Here is a 21,872-nt window from a genome sequence, read left to right on the forward strand (position 1 = left end):
CTATTAATACCACTGCTTGTGTTGATCGAAAATATAAGTGTATTGGACTGAGTGGTTATTTTGCAAACGTTCGATAAACGTAACATACCCGTTATAATGGGCGCGACAATTGATTGTGAGAGAGAAAAGCAAAAAATTATTGCTAAATGAAGTTTTTAACTTATGCACGAGATGGGCCGTATTTAAGTGACGGGTCTGGTGCACTGTGTTTCCAAATGCGAGAAGCAAGCCCATTAACTTTTTGATGTAGTGCACGCATCTGGAAGGCAGGCAAACTGTTTAGACCCAATTTACGTAAAATAATGTATAAAATAATATTAAAAACTCGTTTTTTTATGCTGAAGCCAAGTCTGACGGTAATCTGTTGGAGAGCTTTAATTACTGACTTACAAATAGTTTGCTATTTTGGTCTTATTCTGCATAGTAGAATAGGTAGCACGACGAGTTACTAATTCACTAACTTGTCGTTTTGTAAATTGTTGTTAATTCTTCTGTTCTATTTGTTTCCACATTGCTTGCATCCACATGTAGCTTTCTTGGCTTGTTTGTCACATTATTACTATTCCTACATCTTTTTACAGTTTTCTTTCTATGTTTATTTTTTATTTTTCCATAAATTAAGTTTTATATTGCTCTCCATGATTTTGCTTAAAAAATTCCCGCACATACCTGGGTTTGTAAGCTCATTACCCGTCTTTTTGTAAATTATGTTTACTCGCGTTACCTGCATAAACGCACATGCATGCATATGCAAGTACAAGTGTGCGCTATGAATGCATGTATTTCTCAATAATCAACCAACCAGCACTTGTATTATATAAACATATTTGTTGTTGTTGTTTCTGTTATTGAGGTTGCTGGCTATGTATGTGTGCCATAACGCTCCTTTAAACAACTCGTAGTGGTTTTTTATAAGCGGTATATGGATTATGTGTTTATATCAGTGCGTGTGTGAAATGTATGCTGCGGCTTTAATAACAAAAATTTTCAACTTTTACTTCATGCATAAATCCTGTGAATTAAACTTTTTGCACTTAACGTATTTGTTGTGTTTCGACAGCATTAACAACCACAGCACCACATAAATTATAGGAACACCTTCAGATTAAATTAATCAACTCAAAAACTTACATATAATGATGATGCTATAAACACATACATGTTCTACGCATGTGTTCGTATTTTCATAAAATCGAAAATTATAATTGGGATTATTAAGAAAAGTAACCATTACTCAGCTTTAAAGCAAATATAAAACCGATATGGAAAGGTCGTAACATTTGAACCATGGAAGTATTCATTATAAAATGTTCCACTTCAAGTGAACGTGTGCGATTAATATCTTCCAACTCTTTTTATGCGGCTCGTTAAAAACAACAACAAAAAAAAAAACAATCCTCAATTAATATCTGCGCTTTCCCACTTCAGTTATATAAAGCTCCATTTATAGGGTAACGATTTTAATTAATAGTAAATGAAAAATATTCCTTGTTTTATGCCAGAATTAAAAAATCTTATCGAAGAAGCCAAACTTAATTCCCGCAAACCTTTCATTAGACTGCATCTACCTTCCATGCGTTTACTAATTCCATTCTTCTGTACTCAAGGTTGTGCGTCATATCGTACGAATGAATTATGCGTACCAAGAAAAATGATAGATACTAGGGGCTTTCGCTTCCAAGAGAAGCAACGAGGGAGACTACAAGCGGGTTAGTTTAACTTCGGCTTTATAGAATTTCCCCTGATGTATACCAAATTAAAAACTTTGACTTCCTTGAGTAGCAGAAATCATTGCATTTATGAAATGCAACAACAAGGATCTTATGATTGGAAATATCATGCTCTGAGTGTTACTTACTTCAACGGTGCTGTCGCGTATGTAAATTTCTTTGGTATCATTTGGATTGCGATCTCGCGGTCTATACGTTATACGATAGCCGAGAAATTCTCCAAGTATTGTATCGGGCGGCGGTGGTTTCCAAGCAATATATACAGAGGTGGATGAGGTATTGTGGGCTGACGTAGGTACTGGTTTACCTGTCGGCGCTGCAATAAAGAAAAAAACATAATTTATATAGAGTTTTGTTCTTTTTCGAAAAAATGTTATTCAATAAATTAAACTTTAGTCTATTAACGACAGAAAGTGAGAGCGAGAAATAGAGTATGGAATTTAATTTTATGTATTTTGTTTCGTGCTCTCAATTTTATTACAAAATAAATGAGTTTTTTCCATCTCGCATTCTCGAGTAACGCAGAATATTAAATTTTATTCAAATATTCTGCTTTATTACAAACAGGACTTTCAATAAGTTGCTGCTTTAAGGAGAGTAAAACAGAATAAGATGATTGTATATGTGTGCATAGTGAAGCATGCAATAACATCTCTTGTTGGCAGTCTATTATTACATAAGGTGGCGAATCTGACATCAAACATATTTAGTGTTGCACCGATGTTGCTGCTACCAGACAGAGTGCACACTGCAGTGTATAGGCAAATGGAGTAACATATAACATAGCATATATGTTTACTCTAACGTGTATGTTTACGTCAGTGGAACAATAACATCCATTTGTAACGTAATGGTAACTGGTTGAATTGCTCATTGAATTTTTCCTTTAATGGATGCAGCAGCCCTTTGTGTTTGCGTACATGTGTTAATACGTGGTTAGCTTACTTTAAAGACAATAAGTGTTGGAACAACAGGTGCTGACATCATCAGAGAGCGACATACAAATGAAAAACCTCTGGGAGTGTACCGTGCGTACATTTAAAGGGCGATTGGCAACAAAGTACGAAATTCTCGCATTGAGGGGCACTTTAACGAGGCTCAGCGGTGGTACCCCAGGCTTTTTATTCGTTCGCGCTATAAAACAAACATATTCCCGTACTTGCACACAAATTACTCTCTCTTACGAAAACATAATAAAACACATTAGATAAATTTAAAAAAAAAAAAGAAAAAAAAAAGAGGGAAATAAAAATAGAAATTTTCATTATCTACGCTGCGCATTGTTCAGGGAATTTTCTATTTTTCTCTTGAACCTGAATTCATTCTGCGCGTCTGTGTAACTGATTAGGTACTCTTTGTACGGCATGCATTCGGGCTTTATGTTTACTTTCTCAAGTAAACATTGCGTTTTATATGCTCATGTATTTCGCCGGACCCAGGTATACCCAAACATACGCAAAATACATGTATCTATCTCTAAATATTTTTAATAGCGCTCTCAATGAGTGCGAATAAGTTAGTAAGACTTTAACCCGAATATGAAATTGGTTTGAGTACGATGAGGTACCTTATGCCGGTAAAGAAATTATAAAAAATACTTCACACGTTGTTGTTTACTTATTTACATTTACTACACGCATGTTGCTTACTGTTGCTACTATTAGGTAAACTATTTATTTGTAACTTGCTCTTAAGTAACTTTCTTAGCGTCTGTTTCGTCTATTCTAATATTAGCACTAAACTCTGTAGACGACAAATCAAACTATAAAACGAAACGGTGTTCCATTCCTCCTGATGTTGTTCGTAAGTTTTTAATGCAGATAGATTGATTTTGACCAAAGTCGCTGCTGTTTTTAACTTTGCATAGGTAAATGGATAGTGTACATGAACATTTATGAAAGACAATACTGGTATAAAAACTACACCGACGAACGCAAGAAAGGCATGTACACTGCTATTGATTAAATACCCGACGCTACCTATTGCATATGCCCAGAGTAGACTCCAGAAGCGGAAAAAGCATTTCTTAATTTGCATAAAAAAAGCAAATAAATGAAATTGAAGTTTTTTTATTTAGACAACGTTGCAATTGTTGGCAGGGAAGTTACTTGGCCTTACTTACTGGCTTACTGTGGAGACTTCCGAACTTTAATCATGCAATTTCATTGAATATTCTACGTCGGTGTGACGATTAAGTCGGGACGAAAATTCCACTATCTTTGTGTGATATGATATTCTTTTTATATGATTGTAGTCATGGGTATGAATAACACACGTATGTAAATGCGTACTCGTGCATTTTTCTTTGATAATAAAAATGAATTCGCAAAGCTTCAACACTTCAACAATGTAGGGTGAAAATCGTAAAAAAATAAAAATTTAGGTCAAAGACTATGTAAAAAAAATAGTAACAACTGATACATGCATACAAGTGTAGCAATATCTAAAAATAGTTTTTCTCTGCGCGCTCGGTACCGACAAAAAGGATAGGTAGTTACTACGCTTTCATGTATTGTAAAAATTTTGGGTGACTGAGAATAAAGATACCTGTTAGTTTATACATCATTGGCTCTACTTTAGCAATAGTAGTGATAGTAGTAGCTGTAGCGCTAGTAGTAGTAGTAGTTGTAGCAAAGAACATTGTGTAATTAAAACTCATTTGATGAGCCTTTAATACTTTTTTTGATGGTAATGTAACTATTGTGACCTCTAATGCTGTCAGTCGTGCATGTGTATACATATATGTGCGAATATGCTCATGTGCTATTGCTATTTTGTACCTGCTGTTGTGGTTGCCTTACGAGTTCTAAAAGTTTATAGGAGTTTCATTTTGCACAACAACTTTTTTGTTCTTTCCTAGATATATTTATGTAAATATACAGGTATGGAGGATATATGCTCCTTTCTTCTCTTCGAGTATTATTTCTGTTGTGTTGACATTTCACTAAAAGGTATTTTTAATGTTATTAAAAACTTTTCCATTTGTCATGCATGTGTTCATCTTGTAGGCGTTTGAGTGATGTTAAGTGTTTTTCATCATACTGTATTACCCAATACATGTGCGTACTTAATCGTGTACACGGGCACAATAAGAAAAAAGGAGAGCGAGGAGAATGCTATTTACGCAAATTAATTTCATTACAGTTTTTTTATCTCCCTCTGCCTTGCTTGCATGCATGTGTGTTTGTGCTTGCCTTATTGCTTGCTAGTATTCAGGTATTGTGGGCATATTCATTTGATAAAGCTGTTTGCACCTTCCAAGAACATCGGTCGCAAGCACTCCTGCCTTTCTCCTTCTTAAGCGAGCGAGAAAAGACGCGGATATGGAACTACCCAGAGGTATTAATAAAGGACTTTGAGTACTGTTTAAATTTATTTCACGTAGTGGGTATTAATGAACGATTGCGATAGGTAGCCCACTAAATATTGTCACGCGTTTAGAAAAATCGTTTTAATTCGACAGACACTCACAGAAGTCATACTCCATTTGAATTTTCCATATAAGGATTCCTAAAGCAAGTGTTAAGAATTACATACATTTCAACATCGGTTCTCTTACATTGATTCTTTCAAAATTTTTCCGATTGATTCTTTCAAAATACTCCGATAATATTGTGCCCGAGCAGCATTTATGAGATATGTGAATTCTTCCTCATCAATAATCATAAGATCAATCAAACAGTCTGCCTTATGGCCCTCTTTCTGCATGCAGTTGGCATCTAGCCTTTCTAGCCAGGTAACCTGCCCAATTCATATTACTGACCGTGGCTTTCATTGAAGTTTTTATTTCGATTTTATAAACGCCCATAACCAACATAATTTAACAACAGTTTCAAATATTCATATATATATATAGAATTGAAATTTAAATTCTCCACATAAGAATTATTAAAGTAGGTGCTAGTAATTGCACATATTTCTCAAGAAGATATTGCGTAACGTTTCAAGGCTAATAGTGAATTTGATTTCAAATTCTATTGAAATATGTCTCTAGGCCCGCCGACTATTGAGCGATTTCTAGAAATAGGAATTTTACTACTCTAACCGCCACCTAATAATATTTCCAGTGCTTTCTCACGTCTGTCATATGACATGGAGCGTACAGCAAATTATTGGTAGATTAGTGTTAAATTACATACTACGAGCGGCTGGTGATGCCATGTACGTTATGTCGCTTTTACAGAATGAGGTAACTGCGCAAGCGCAATAGTTTATATGTATATTTCGGAGTTTTTTATCCAGCAATAATTTATTCAGACTGTATCTAAAATATGGAAAACGTGGAGCGGGGATTTGGAATGCATACATGCGGAACAAAGCATATCGAATTTTTTTGTTTACTTACCTTCACGTAAGGTCACTATGTAGTAGGATTCTTTTGAAGGTGGACTGATGCCGAGTTTATTGACTGCTTTTAAACGAAAACTATAAACGGTGAAAGGTATGAGTTCAGTAACTTGATATGACGTTACATTCGATTTAGTTTGTATCGGTGAGACCTGATCCCATTGACCGTTTTCACCCACTCTGCAAAGATAGAATGAAAGAGAAAAAACTGTATATAGCTATTTGCAAGCAACTATGTAACTTAACTCAAAGTTGTAAGAGGTATGCCAGAAAGAGTGAAGACTATTTTAGTGGTACCTCCTTGTGTGCCTATAAATGCCTTTGCATTGTTTGTGCTTGTGTTTTATTTAATTCAATTTTCTTTTTATATTTAATTCAATTGCTAAGTAAATTATTATTTTTGCTTTGCCCTTTGAAAAATTGCAGATGTTTGTGTAAACTTTGATCATTACCCCAACAACCGTAATATCCGTAAAAAAGCAACAATCAATGCCACACAATTTGCTTTTGATAAATATTTGTAGAGGCCTTCAGGCATGTCAACCATAAGCTTCTAAATAAATACATTTCTCTCTGCCTTTTTTTACAACATGAAAACAGACCTCTTAAGGCTGTGTGCGAGTCTCTTACTGAGTCACGCTTGATTTCCTCTACATATCGAAAATAAACAAAATAAATCATTCTATATATATGCGAATGTGGACATTTTTTATTTGTTTTTTTTTTTTTTTATTTTTATTATTTTTTTTTTTTGGCTAGTCCGCATCGGTTTCTGTATACAAAAGTAATATAACAGTTTTCAACTTGCAAATATTTTCAACCATAAATAAAAGCTCTACCATAGTTTTTCGTTTTTTCAATAGATAACGTGTGTGCACATGTGGGTGTATTGTCGAAAATGCTCTCTTATAAACCATAAAACCATTAAATCTTTCTTCTTTTTTTCTGAAAAATTGTCAACAAAATTTCTTTGCTAACACTTTCGTATTTTGGATACGTACGTGTTTATGCACATATAGATTTCTGTCTGAAACGTTTCTTTCAAGTTATGTTTACTTTTCGCATATGTATACAAATATTTCCTATTTTTAAATAAATCTCCTTGAAGCACGTAAAATTGTTTAGAAATTATTGAACATATCCATCTTATGAGAGGGCGTTACGATATTCCTTATTTATTTATATCAATCCGAATAAATTTATAAAAATTATTATATATATCTCGTCCATTTCTAAAGCATTTTAAACTTTAATCAATTTATATTTAAAAAAAAATTAATTAAAAATAATTAAAATAAAAAAAAAAATTAGTGCCAGGATATGATTTCCGGATTCTCTCTTTGAGATCACTGTTCATGGAATTTCGGCTTCAAAGCATACAACTCTCGCCAGCTACTTTGTTGGTTTAGTCGTGCTGTGTGCTTGTTCATTTAACTTGTTGCGACCGTATTTAAACTTAATGTAACCAAATGCGAATTTTCATAAAACATTTGAACAATTTACAGTTTTTGAAACATCAAAAGAAACTGCAACAAATGTCACAATGTAACGTGAATGGCAGTGAAAACAATAAAAAAAAACTCTTCTTAAAATCTTTTTCCTGCAGAGAATGTAAGGGCATGTAAGGGTGAAAGATGTTGTAGATATTATTTTTCGTCACTGTTTAGAGGGAGAGAGAGAGAGAGAGAGAGAGAGAGAGAGAGAGAGAGACAGAGACAGAGAGAGAAAGGAATGATATGCACTAGTAGTTTACGCACAGAAACTTTTTGAAGTGAGCAACAAGCGTATCGTAATTTAATTAAACGAAAATATCCCGAAATGTTAATAAATTAATTCATATATTTTTATATTTTTTAATTATTATGCTCTCTTATACTAGTCGCCATGTAAGCCAATGATTTATATATGCATGTGTACGTCGTAGGTAAAAAATTTAATCCGCTTCCAGTTTATTTTCTTTTCCTCATACACGCCATCACCACATACGGACACATGCACACACATTAAATACACATAATGTAATTTGATTTAACCACAATTCAATGGTCTGTAGTTTATTTATTTTATTTATTACTTTTTTACGAAAAATATACGAAAACATATGAAATAAAGTAGAAAAACTTTTAACCATTTCCACACGCACATCCACAATCCTTTGGCCATCAACTTATTGAATATTGTGTTCATAACGTGCCTTTCATCGATATTATCTACTCAAATGATTGTTAAATGTTCCTGCGTCGATGCTTGCTACACTTGGTAGGATAGAGTTGGCAGGTCAGTCAGTGATCGGGGGTCAATGTTTGAGTAGCGTGATGCAGTATTTCGTTAGCGTTCTCTACATACATGCCTGCATGCATTCACAATTTAATCGCATTCACTTAAATGCGAAGGAATGAAAAAAACTGCAACTATAAAACAGATTTTTAATGCTGGAATGCTGCAGTACTTACTATCAAATGAAATTGTATGGCGAGTAAAACTTGTGCATGTACAAAAGATCGCACATGAATGGAAACCATTCTTTATTCATTTTATTTCTTAATGGTAAGTTTTTAATGTGTGGCCTGAGTGCGCGTGTATGGATGAAGGCAAAGAAAAATAGAAAGAATGTGCGGTTATTTTTTCTAAAGCCCTTATAAAAAATTTAACCCGACCGTATTCTTATAGAAATGGTTTGACTGTATATTGGTCACTAAGATGCGAAAGCAAAATGGTAGCTAGAACGAGACTAGCAATAAGACTAACCAACTTGTTTTTTACCGACTCGTGGATGTTTGCTGCACAATTCTGTACCGAAAATTCGATAAATTCCGTTGTTGTTGCAAACACAAGATGCATCGTATATTAACCGAAACACGATATTTTTCTCATAGATATTTCAAGAAAGTTCACTAGCTGCCTTTGTATATTTTCACGCTAAAAGTAAACAAGTATCTTTTCGAAGACGGATATGTTGAATTAGTACATAGACAATATAAATAACGGGACATCAAATTTGTCAAATCTGCTAATGTATAAAAATATGCAAAGAAGATTTTCTTAGATATGTTTATAAACATTTTTGTTAAGGCAAATTCCAAATTACGTCTTAATGAGCTAATGCTTTAAATGCGTTTAAATTGATCGGCGGATTGATTCGTAATTATCAAAAATTTTAGATTCGCACAGTGTAATGTAATAAACACTCTCTTTGGTTGTTTTGATAAGAATTGGGAACAGAGTTTTCAAAGTTTAAAACCGTGATGTACTAGGAACACGTTAGACTTTATCCTTATCTAATTGTCACATTTGTAGCATTGAAAAGGTGCATTGGAGTAGCATTTAAAGTTGATTTCGAAATGACTGCCGCCAAGACTCATTCGTTTCATTAAGTTACTTAAACTCTGAAAGCTTGTTCAAGTATTGTTTTTTGTTGTTATTGTGATGTTTATTAAAGGTGATATTTAAAATTCGATTTAAGCTAGCTAAAGCTACTTCGAGCTTTAGTCTCTTCGTCTATAACAAGAGTTGGTGCAATTTAAATTTATTTAAAAGTAAATTGATTATCGAAGAAAAGGCCTTTTATCCATAGATACGTATATCAGTTAACGTATACAAAATAACAGCCACCAACAGGAAGAGAAGGATGGACAGAATTGTATCCTTTCAATAAGTTCTTGTCCTTTCGATTTTCTATCTTTTCTCATTCTATGCCTTGGAAAACAACGCGTAAGATGGCACTGCTTGTTTAGATATGTAAATATGTTCGTTTGCATAGGTTTCTTAGTTTGTTTGTATCCGTATATACCATATGTGCGAAGAACAAGTTTTCAATTTTATTTTCTCTATGGGTTTTTCCTTCTTGTGTCAGACCACAACATTTTCTACCAGTTTACCCGATAGAATAGCCGGCAGTCACTATCGACTCTAGCATGCATGCGTGGTACTTATTTCAAGTCATGTACAACTGTGACTGCATAACAGCAATATCTTTACTCCACACAAATAGATACGAATGGAAGTACAGAGTAGTGGCGTACACATAAATGCACTTTTCCTTCTTCATTTTGTGCTAACAATTCTTGGTAGTCGTTGTCTTTGTTGCTATTTAAATAAGTGGGTTTGTCAAGTTTATGCGAAAGTTGTTTCTTTCTTTCTTTCTTTAGTTGCCGCCACAAACAAAGTCAATGTATGGTCGGATGCATGAATGCATGCACGAAACGTGTTAGAAGAATAGACAGCAAACTGCTATATAAACGGAATCTTTCTTTATATTTACTTTTATTATAATTTTTCACCACATTGTTTACTTTTTCGGTATTTATCGTAATAAAGAAAATAACTTTGAAACGAAAGTAGTCCGCAATGAATATGTTAAGCAAGAAAAGGAGAATAAGGAGGAAAAAGGAACGATGTCAGAAGCTTCGATCATATGTAACATGAATAATAAATGCAAAGCTCTTTTCTAATTCAATTTTCATAAATATTCTTTACTTTAACATGTAAAATGTAAAAGCAAGTATGTATAGATAGATACACGGCCCAAGCCCTTCGGTGAAGTAGTTAATAGTTTTTCAATATTTACAAATTTTTTTTTGTTTGCGTTTTGCGAGACCAACATCGCAATTTTATTTATTCCCTTTATGTGCAGTAGAGACTTTATTTTATAACCGAATCAGTTACACATATGCTCGTTCATGTGGGCATGTGTATCTTGCTGACTGCTTTTTCTTTTTAAATCACAAATATTTTTATTTGATTTGTTATTAAATTGTTTTCCATTTGAATTGACTTCATATTCAATCTTTCTTAGAATCTCTTCTTAGTCTCATCTCTCTTTTACTGCTGCCGTTCTTATATATATCTAAGGAACACGCATTGGCATATTTGCACATTTGTTAGCAATAAGATGTCAATATAAGGAAAAAGGTTATGTCATTGTGTTATTATTCCTATTCATACCAAATGACGACATATGATATGATATTGCTTTGTTCCGTTTGTTTTTCTTTCGAAAACGTCGGAAAACAAATATTTGATTTGAGTCAACTGTGTCACTTACCACAACAAGCCATATAAATATGAATTTGTGATTTATTTGACAAGATCTGGTGTCGAAAAGGAACAAGAATTTGCTCTCCATACTCGATCACATTGTCAACTTAATCACAATATCAAGGAACAAATATTTTTGCATCCAATACGAAGAATAACAACGAGAAGAAGAAAAGAAAAATTTGGTAAAATACTTCGAGCTGTGTGTTACAAGAGCGTTTCCTTTTAATGAGTATTCTAAATTGATTACATGTTTAATTGCGGCAAAGTGATAGCCTACACCGATGCGATGGAGAATAGATTAAGTGCTAATGTGCTCATGTATGTTAGTCTCAAAAAAAATTGAGATGAATCCACCTTTTATAGCGTCGAACGATTACGAACCGTTTTCTCTTGTCTTTTCGCCCGTCCGATTTCTATCTATTTGTTCTTGGCTTCTGTCCATAGACCGACATTTCTAACATATTTTGCGTAAATTTGGTAGAATTTGGCAAAATTTTGATCTAAAGAGATATCCTATTTAAGATAGGCTGGATTGAACCATTCGTATAACCTTGAAACAGGTTTGAAATCTTCGAAATAATTATGTGAAAAATTTAGATCGGATTGGCCAATTCTCTGCGTCTGATTTTTAGCATTTTGCGATGGAAACTAATCATATTAATAATTTGACATAGAGAATTAATTGCAGCAAAATTTGAACCTGACCAATTCAACATTGCTTTAATTTAGGGCCACATTTCACACAGGGCAGTATGCCGTTTTATGGAAATATATGGTAGGCCTTTTTAAGGTTTTAACGCGAAAACAGATGAAAACATTTATTGGACGCGGTGAGGTAGGGCATTTGATGGTTGCCTTCGCTAGATTACAATACTTTTATTTGTTTTTTGAATAAATGATTTGAGAATCCAAGCTCTTATTAAAAATTTTATAGATTTTATATCTATTTTTCCTTTTAAGGTTATAAAATGGTGATTCAAGCCATACCGTATAAAATGAGAAATAAGGAAAATTTTTAGTTTGAATGGATTCTTGTAAACTGAACGTTTTATATAGCAAAGATTTTAATAATCTGATAACGACTTTTTGAAGACTTTTATTGATATCTAATCAATATTTACATATTTGGTCTTGTTCCGATCAAGCATTTGGTCTTAACTACTCTTTTATTCGGCCCATAGTGGAATCCCAGATGTTCGCAAAGTGATTTAAAGGGAAAAAAGGGGGAACTAAGTGATAATTGAACGGCAGGCTCCTGTTTTACAAACATCGTTCTTTTTAAAGGTAAAAGTTTCGCTATGATTTTATTAAAAAATTGATTACGTTACGTAGGAGTCCTTTAATGCATAAAAGTTTTAAATCACTTTCGAAACTTTTTAAATCTATACATTAACAACTGCCTTTGTTTTCTACGTGGTGACATGAACAGAGCTCATCAATATTCTTGGGAAAGGAATTTATTATCAAAAAATCTAATAATGTGTCTGCACTGTGTCCCTTATTTTTAATTTCCTCATACATAAATACCCTTTATATACTTTATATATGTGTTGGTTTTCTCTGCTTCTCTTTCCGCCATTATGGTGGAACTTGAAAAACTTGATATAGAATGTAACTATACTCTTGCAACATTTAAAGTCATTACTCTTTCCATAAACACCATATTAATGGGGTTTGTATTTATGACCAAGCTTGGATATATATATATATAAATTATTATATCCTTGCATGTGTTTGGGTGTATATGTGAATTGTGACGCTTGCTTGAAGTGATTCCATGCAACGTTGTGTGCTTTCATGAGACCAAAGCTCACTAGGACTAAAATAAACTCTATTTAGCACTCAATACGATTAAAATCATAGAAGGACTGACGTTTATATTGCCATTGCTTACCATTACAGAATGCAGTCAACGCACAAATTAACACTGTTCTGTAGCATGTTCTAACTATGTGTATGTTTGCTTGTGATGATAGAGATGGAGATGGCGGTGCCACAAGTTGCTAGACATATGCCTGTAGTGGATTTGCAAACTGTATTACTTTGCATAAATAAAACAAATCTCCAAGCGAAATAAGTGAATATTAACATGGAGAGCCAATGGTAGGAACACTATGCTATTCAAGCAAAGGCTACGAGGCCTATAACAACAAAGAAACGCATTCTCCTGTCTGCCCTCCCTCGATACAGTGCTTCTGTGACAATTGCATTTGTTATTACTGTTATTGCATACAAAATGCTTCAAAGGCGCAGGCATTCTCTCAATGGCATACTGATATTATATTTGTGTGCTTTCACTTACCTGGTTTCAATAATGAAATGCGTTACGGGAGCATTGCGCGGATGCTGTGAATGGGCCCACGATAAGTTCACCGAACGTGAAGTAAAACTTATCAGTAGCGGTCGTTCTGGTGGATCCGGCACATCTGCGTTAAGTCAAATTGGAAAGAGTCAGAAGCCAGAAATAAACACCAAAGTACAAAGGAAAAAAAGAAAGGAGAGAAGAGAGAGAAAATGGAAAATGAAGTAAACGAAAAACTTTATAAATAAAATGAGTTTTTGCACACCGCTCTAGTTTATTGCTTTAATGTAAACCAAATAGACAAACATAACATTGTAGAACACATTCATGTCTTCCGTATGTCTTGCTTGCTTGCTTGCTTGCTTGCCTGCCTGCCTGACTGCCTGCTTTTAGCTTTTTTTAAAATAAAAATCGCTATAAACTTCATAGTCGAACATATCGGGCATGGCATAGAGCGGCACATCGTGCAACAGTTATTTCCCGTTATTTACTTAGTTACTTACTCACCTTGTACTAGTAAATCAACAACTGCTTCTGGTATATGCCGGTCATTAACTAAGCATATATACTCTGCTGTGTCAGCGGCAATGGCTGGTGCAAAATGTAATGAAAAGTTCTCTGATAGCAATTGTATCTGTAAGTTAAGTAAAAGGAAAAAGAAATATAGTTAAGAGGAGAGCTGAAGAGACGTATAGTATACACCATATTTAGTATAATCAAATAAATATACTTTGCCGCAAACACAAGCAAATAATAACCCTTGAAACTCACATCCCCCGCACACGATTCGAAGTAAACATTACTTCAATTATATTAAAAGATAAGAAGTAAAATTGCTTTGATTTCAGAGAGAAACTACTACCACTACTACTACTGCTACTACTCAAGGCCTCAAAAGAATTAATACGTAAACGTAATTAACTTGGGATTCCATTATGTAAAAAGCAGAATTAAAGCGTTCAACGCGTAACTCAACATCAAAGCGTTTTGCATAATTCGCGCCACTTATTGAAAAGCTACTTTTTATAGCAATTGTTTGGAAAATTTGTGCGTAGAAGTTGAATTCTTCTCTGAGTAGTAAATAGAAATGATATCGTTTAGCTGCAGATACTTTAAGAAGTTGGTTAAAACTTTCACCAACAAACTTAATGCACACTAAATAATAATTTGCTGCCTTACTTGCTAATACAGATTATGTTCGCAAAATGCGGATAATCGTTTGCAGGCTAGTTTCGTCTATTGAACATAATTAACTTTTGGATGTTTACTCATTTGTATATTCCTACAAAAGGTTAAGCAAAACAATGACAGTTTTCTTTACGGATCGATGTGTTTACACCTGTTTTCGTCTACGGCATCCAGTAGTAGCCATAGTCAGAGACCCCGTAAACTATACGCCGCTGTTCTAAGCAATATATTGGTTTGGTATGTCCGTTTGCCCATCTCTTGTCAAGATTTAAAATTTATGCGGACTGAATTGACTCTAAAACCCGTTTAAGAAACACTGAAAGAATTAAAGTGTATGTCGTCTCAATGTAGTCCATCGACTTGAAAAAAGCATAGTTGGTATTCGATAATCGACTAAAGGCCAACAACTTTTTTGCTTCTTTTTGCCTAATCTGGACGAAATATGATGGTGAGAACACAGGCCTTAGACTAAGAAGATGTGTTAAAGGAAAGTAATTAGCGTAGTCTTACTATGCTGTTACTGAAAATTGCCTCAAATAAAGAAAACTGAAGCATCGGGATGTTTCGGCTTAAGCCGGAGCATAGCTTAGGAGTAATACGATGTTGTTAACTTTAGTGAACGGTTGCTAAATGAAAGTAATGTTCCCCTTGAGATAGCAAAATACGCAACTCTTATGATCTTTCTCCTTCAAATATTATTTGTTGTTATTTATATCATTCAAAGAAAATTTAAATTACTTGGCATTATCGATTAATAAGTTCACACAAGAAAGAGTTTTACGTTTTTCATATCTTTCTTTTTTTTTGCACATCGACGCGAAATATTACAGATAGTTATTAACATCCCCTAACCAAGTCTCTAACGATTGGTTAGCCAAAGGAAAAACCATAACCGAAGGCAAGGAGATTTAAACTTTACACGCTCTGTCAGTTTTTTTGGCAGCTCTTAAGAAGACGCTAATAATTCATATATTCATGTATAAGTAAGTGCAGTGGGTGGCATGGTTAGAAGAGGAACGAATTGAAAATTTTCTCTTAAGTGTTTTAACTCTTTTCATTCTTATTTTTGTCTCTTTTTTTCTTTAATTGAATTTATGATGCAAACTGCGTGTATTTAGCAAAGCAAAGTGAAAACTGAAAAGAATTCTTTAAAAGAAAATCAAATCTCGTAACATGTCAAGAAACTGTATAGATATAAAAATGACAGTCAGGCAGAGAAATTTAATTACTGCACATAAATCACGATGCCTGGAAGGGTTCGTTTGTCTTTGCATTCAAGTGGAGAGGTTCAATGGAAAACTGGATATCAAGCAAATCGGGATGCACGGTTCACCCTAGTGCCTGCAAAAAATCACGAAAAAGTTCACATAATTGGAAATGTTTTACTTTGTGTGGCTACGAGTAGACCAATAGCTCTAGAAAATTCGAATCCTTTCAAATATCAGTAATCGTCTTTTAATAGTTAGATGCTGCTTAATGAAGTAGAGCGGCTTAATCGTGTGTTCATGCCTCACATCCTTTTGTTCTATTAGTTGTCTGTCTCTCTTCAACGGAATTCCCATTTTCCGTAACCATATTCAAATGAAAGAAAGAAAACCTATCCATAATATCTCCAATCTTTACGGTCCCCGTTGAATTAAGGTTGGAGAAGTTAAACTTACCTAATAAACTCGGGTTAAAAGTGAATGGTAAGTTTGTCCTATTATTATTATTATTATTTACGTAAGGAAAAGCATGTATTGAAATCTATCAAATAGCAAACAAAGAACATTATTGCAGTTTTGTTCTTTTCTGTCGCTTTTCTCCCGTTCGTCGTTTGTCATAAAGTAGGCCCGGGAGAACGGAGGAATATTAAGAATATGCCTTCATTAGTTAAACAAAGTTCGTACAATTTTACCAAACCATCCGTTCATGTGACGGCGTGCGGGGCGGGTGTGTGTATATCGCGTTCACGCAGCATATTTGCCAGCAACTTTTGCATGCGTAGATTTCTTTGGTTGACAGCGTGCTCGAGTGGTTGTTAATGCATACATTCCTCTATGAATTCTGGGCTACTGTTTTCAATGTTTATCTTACATTTTGTCAACTTAAGAGATTTATTAAAAGTTTCCTTTTTTCATTTTAAATTTATTAAAGAATGCACAGACACATACGGTTACGGAAACTAGTTAATGGTAAGACGTTGACAACGGCATTGACACACAGACTACATCACCAACCGCAAAAATGATGGCTCGGGATAATAAAGTCATATGCAGTACATGTTCGCTACATGCGATGAAAATAATTTTGGAATTTTATCTTTAGTTAAAAGCAAAGGTAATTTGTTTATCTTGCATATTAAGCAACATGAAACAAGCTACACGAAATCTACTTAAAACTTGACTGATGACATTTAATAAGTTCAATTATGAAAACTTTTTGAAATTCTCCCGAAAAAGAAGAAAGAAAAGAGAAGTAAGTAAGCAAGTTACGGTAAACTTTGGGTAACCATTATCTAAAGCAAATATACAAAATGCATCTAAAAGTGTTTGTCAGCCCTAGCAATATTCATATTGAAAGCATCCTCTAACGGCCTTTCCGCCGGTTCACATGCAATAGTTTTATTTATTCAATTTTCTAGCCAGAAGCCTTACTCCAACTCACTTTGGCAAGATGTGAATTGTTGCGCTTGAACGTATAGATATGCATCAAACACTGATCCGGAATCTGCATGTTTTTTGATAATTACGGAATGGTACACTCACGCGAATTCACACGCGATACTTTTATTTCTTCAATTTTCCAACCAGCAGTCTGGTTCAAACTCATCTTGGCAACCGCTGATCGAGAATGGCAAAATTAACACACCCACATTTGGCGATGCCAGATATCGAGGAGGAGTAGAGCATTATGACAATGTAACGCACTTGTAAAAATTTTATTTTGAACTGCTTGCGAGTTTCAAGATAGACAAAAAGAAATAATTGCGATTGTTCGATTAAAAGATTTTTGCTTTTTTTGTCTCTTCTTACACTCGTGTATATAATCAAGCGTTCGGAGAAAGCTACGACTTTTAAAGTGTTTGTCAGAAACGGAATTGTGGTTAAGAAAATTTGGTATTGAAATGAAACGATGACTTCAAGAGGATCCTGCAAACGGGATTGTCTCTTCTTGTTAATTATGGAAGAAACCGAGAACGACGGCAACTAAACACGTGATCACTACTTAAGCTACTGATTATCTATGGAATGATTGCATTACAGAAGAGAGATATATGTGTACTTGATGCAGAAATACGCAAAAACGAGATTATCATGACTCAAGGATATTATTTGTGACACAAATCAATCTAGAATTTTGTAAAATTATGTATCGGAATTGTTTGGACTTTCAGTCACAGAAGATCTGTTGCTTGCACGTCCTTTCAACTAATTCGTATTTTTTTTTGAATGATAATGTGTTTATAAAATTCAGCCTACAGCGATTACAGTATTAAGATCTCAGTATTAATTTTTTTAAATAAAAAATGTGTGTAAAAGAAACAAAATTGTTAACTAATTAAAAGCGGCGGAGTCAAGTATCAAAAGAGTTTCCTTTCAAAAATAAATATGTTTGCGGGACGTGTATATCTATCTGCGTATGCATAAAAATTGCAATTCTCCCAAAATCCTATTTAAGCATCAAATGTTATAACAACTGATTGGAGTATCCATCTATTCGTGCGTATTCTGTTGTTGTAATTATCGCACTAAATATTTTTATGCAAAGTGAAATCGAGAAACAGCAAAATTCTGACATATATTTTGCAAACCTTTGTTGGCTCGTAGCGAAATTTTCTCAATAAAATTTCCCTTTTTTTCAATCTATACTTATATACCTGTACTGATACGAGTATATACATACACATGCGTTAACACATGTAGGACAGCTAACGGTAAGTCAATTAATGCGAAAACCAATGCTTTCCCATCCTTACGGCCTGTAGAAAGTGCATTCGAATGCTGTTGTGCACTATACGCATATACGCGTACAAAGGCATAAGCATGTCTACTCGCTCAATAGTGTATGACGCACATACACACAATTTCGTTCACATTATTGTAACGGGCAATGTGACGTTTAACATAGATTTCAATAAAAATAAATAAAAATAAATAACTTTTCTCTTGCTCTTTGTATATTTTCAACATAATTGAAATTTAATACAACGAACATTTTTATACATATGTGTGTGCGGCCATGCATTGGGGATTTATTGAAAAGTTTCACTGTATTGATTTCATTTTATTCAACAAGAAATGTTTCAATATTTGATTTGTTTGCATATATGCGTACAATAAGCACATTTCAAATGCTTGTTTGTGTTCGCATAAATTCCTTTATGAAATGAATTGAATATATGTACGAATTTTCCATCTATCGTTATGTTACGTTTATGTTTAATTTCTTGCACGTATATATGGATGTGTGTGCCTTACCTTTATGCCAACAAATTACTTATTCTTAAAAAAAAAAATTATTCTTATGACAAATTCTTTCAATGCGGTCAATTAGGCTTCATCTGTACATTGTAGTTGTTGGTGTCGTTGTTGTTTAATGCCTTAATTGGCTTAATAATTGCTTCGTATACATATTTACACTTCAAACAAATGAAAAAACAATCAGGCAGAGGGAGATTTTGCAATTTTGAATATAAAACAGCTGGAGTGTAAAAATGGAATTTGTGGGGTTATTAGTGGCGCGCCCATTATCATTGCTTTTGAATGAATATTTTGATAATTTAAAGCAAAACGAAAAGCAGCGTATGCTGTAAGATGTAAGTTATGGAGAATTTTCGTATAGAAATTGTGAAAAGTTATATCCCCGATTTCCCAATTCGTGTTCTTAGCTATTGGACATGTACAGAGTTTAAGATGGGACGCCGTATAAAAGAAGTTACAGCCCATTGATCCCCCTTCCACTGGAAAAGAGACAGCTGGAATTATTTCCTCTCCGATCTTGCTCCGTCTTGCAAGATCGAGCCACAAGATTGCAGAATGCCGCACAAACTATCCGCTTCATAAACCTTTTCAGGTGGTAAGTAAATTTTCATTTTATTGAACTTTCCTTGAGTTTTGTCCCCTACAAGCAAGTCGCTAACTGCCAGTCTATTATTCGAAGTTCACAATAATTATATCTTAATTTTTCTAATGCGATGAAATCAATTCAATTTCATTTTCACATCGCCATGTGTAATATACGGTCGGCCAACCGGCAAAACCCTCATTAAAAATGTGATTTAAAATTTGTATAAACTTGCTGTAAACTTGACTAGAGGTGGTAAGTAATGGACAATAATCCCATGGTGAGGAGCAGTTTTGCTTGGATTTAAATTTAGTGCAGCCCATGACGACCATTCATGCTTACACAACGTGGGATTGCTCGGAGATTACAACAAACACAGAAGGCTATCATCCGAACGTAATTTTGTTCTCTTTCAATGTATTATTTTTAAAAATGTTGTACGAATTTTAAAAATATATTCAATCGAGAAGATCAGTGTCACTCTATTTTACCCTTTTCCTTGCTCACAGAGCAGAGTAGCACAACTATTTGGCCTCATATGTTTAATTATTAAAATATAATTTACTTAATGTAAACTAATAAATTCTTCATGTTTTGCATTCATTTGGACACATTTACATGCTGCCCATTAAATGTAAGCTGAGGAGAAGAACTTCTTGTTTAAAAAAGTTTCATTTCTTTTCATTGCATAGCCTTATAGCAGGAAAAGTAATACATAATTCATTGATCTGAGCAAGACCAGGGAATTTAAATCGAAAGCCGTGTGCGTGCAATTATTCATTCTTAATATTTTACTGAAATAATCTTCATTTGGTTATATTGGTTTTCCTTTAACACGTAACACATAAGATGGAAACGTTGGAGATGAGTGAACGGGCAAACTGATATCGCAGCGCACGATATACGAATATTATGTTTTGCAGTGAAATTTAAGTAAAACATAAAAATGGAATTATATTGACTTAAGGACTTTTAAGGCTTTTTAAGAAGTTCAATATTTATGCATATTAATGACACAAAGACTTCAGCACTTCAATACAAGACACAAGTCTTAAAGTATAAATCCATTTTGGTATTACTATTGTGCATATCCGTACATATATTTAGAACATTCGTTTGAACATGGATTGAAGTAAGAGTTTATTTTGAATTGTATTTTACACACATCGGGAGCGCATCACACTCGTTGCTTGCGAACTCTTTGCACGGTTTAAATTATTAGAAGAGCTTGAAAAAGGCTTTGGGAGAAAAAATGATTTTGCGATTTGCAAAAAAGTCTGCGAAAAATTAACAATTCGGGTCAAATTTGTTATTCAGCGTAGTTACGTTGGATGAAGTGGAAGTGTGTGCGGGCTATTTCAAATGCACTACATATTTCACTACACATTATTTCTCGTTTGATGCAACTGTCCTTTATAATACTACCAACCATCCTATATCGTATTGATTACTCACATGGCCATTTCAAGTGCGTACATATTACTCGCTGAACGAATTTACGTAAAGCACCAACAAATTACATGTAAGCCCACGCAGTGAGTACGGAGAAAAGGCAATCACTAAAGACGCGTCGTGGAGTAAGTTCTGTAAATATTTCACTTAATTTAATTGACGAGATCTTGATTTTAAAAAGTCAGCATAAGAAACTCGCTATCCTTAAATGCCTGTAAATCTTCCCGTGGCATGCCCACTTTTGCCACTTTGATGACGGGTAAATTTTGTGCCCACAACGCAGAAGAAACTAAGAAGAGAAGAATTATCCGTTTTAAGTGAACAAAAGTTGATCTCTGCTGGACTCGGATTATTCAGAGTATCTTAAAATGGATCACATGTAATTATTTTTCATTTGCCATATGACTGGGCAACAAAAATATAAATAGAGTAATAGAGTAAAAAAAGTTTTATGTCCAAAGATCTAAAGGCCAGTTTATATTATGAAGTAGTGCACCATTCGTGCTCCCATATGCTATGGAAATATGATTACAGATATCTCTTTATGGAAAAACCAAGTATCTGGATACAAATACTTTTTCCATTTTTATTCAAAAAAAAAAAAAAAAATCCCTCGTGTGCCTTAATCAAAAAACGTTTTTTTAGTCAAGATATTACAATTCGTTTATGAAACTCAGTGAACTAAATCAACAAGAAAAGTCTACAAAATCGAAAAATGAAATTTGTTTTCTCTTTAGTCTTCCTTCCCGTTTAGGAAAAAATAAATT

General features: G+C 34.0%; 1 protein-coding gene across 6 annotated transcripts in view; it reads right to left on the reverse strand.

The window, feature by feature from the left end:
• Positions 1 to 21,872, reverse strand: part of LOC119634370 (tyrosine-protein phosphatase 99A) — a 307,831-nt gene that overhangs the window by 81,715 nt on the left and 204,244 nt on the right. For all 6 annotated transcript variants that reach the window (XM_038028466.1, XM_038028462.1, XM_038028468.1 and 3 more), the window contains 4 exons: positions 13,927 to 14,053; positions 13,420 to 13,543; positions 6,076 to 6,257; positions 1,859 to 2,046 (listed from right to left, as the gene is read on the reverse strand). In XM_038028466.1, coding sequence (XP_037884394.1) covers positions 1,859 to 2,046; positions 6,076 to 6,257; positions 13,420 to 13,543; positions 13,927 to 14,053 — 621 coding nt within the window. The remainder of the gene's footprint in view (positions 1 to 1,858; positions 2,047 to 6,075; positions 6,258 to 13,419; positions 13,544 to 13,926; positions 14,054 to 21,872) is intronic.

The sequence above is a fragment of the Glossina fuscipes genome, unplaced genomic scaffold, assembly GCF_014805625.2.
Source record: "Glossina fuscipes isolate IAEA_lab_2018 unplaced genomic scaffold, Yale_Gfus_2 3, whole genome shotgun sequence".
Taxonomy (NCBI): Eukaryota; Metazoa; Arthropoda; class Insecta; order Diptera; family Glossinidae; genus Glossina; species Glossina fuscipes.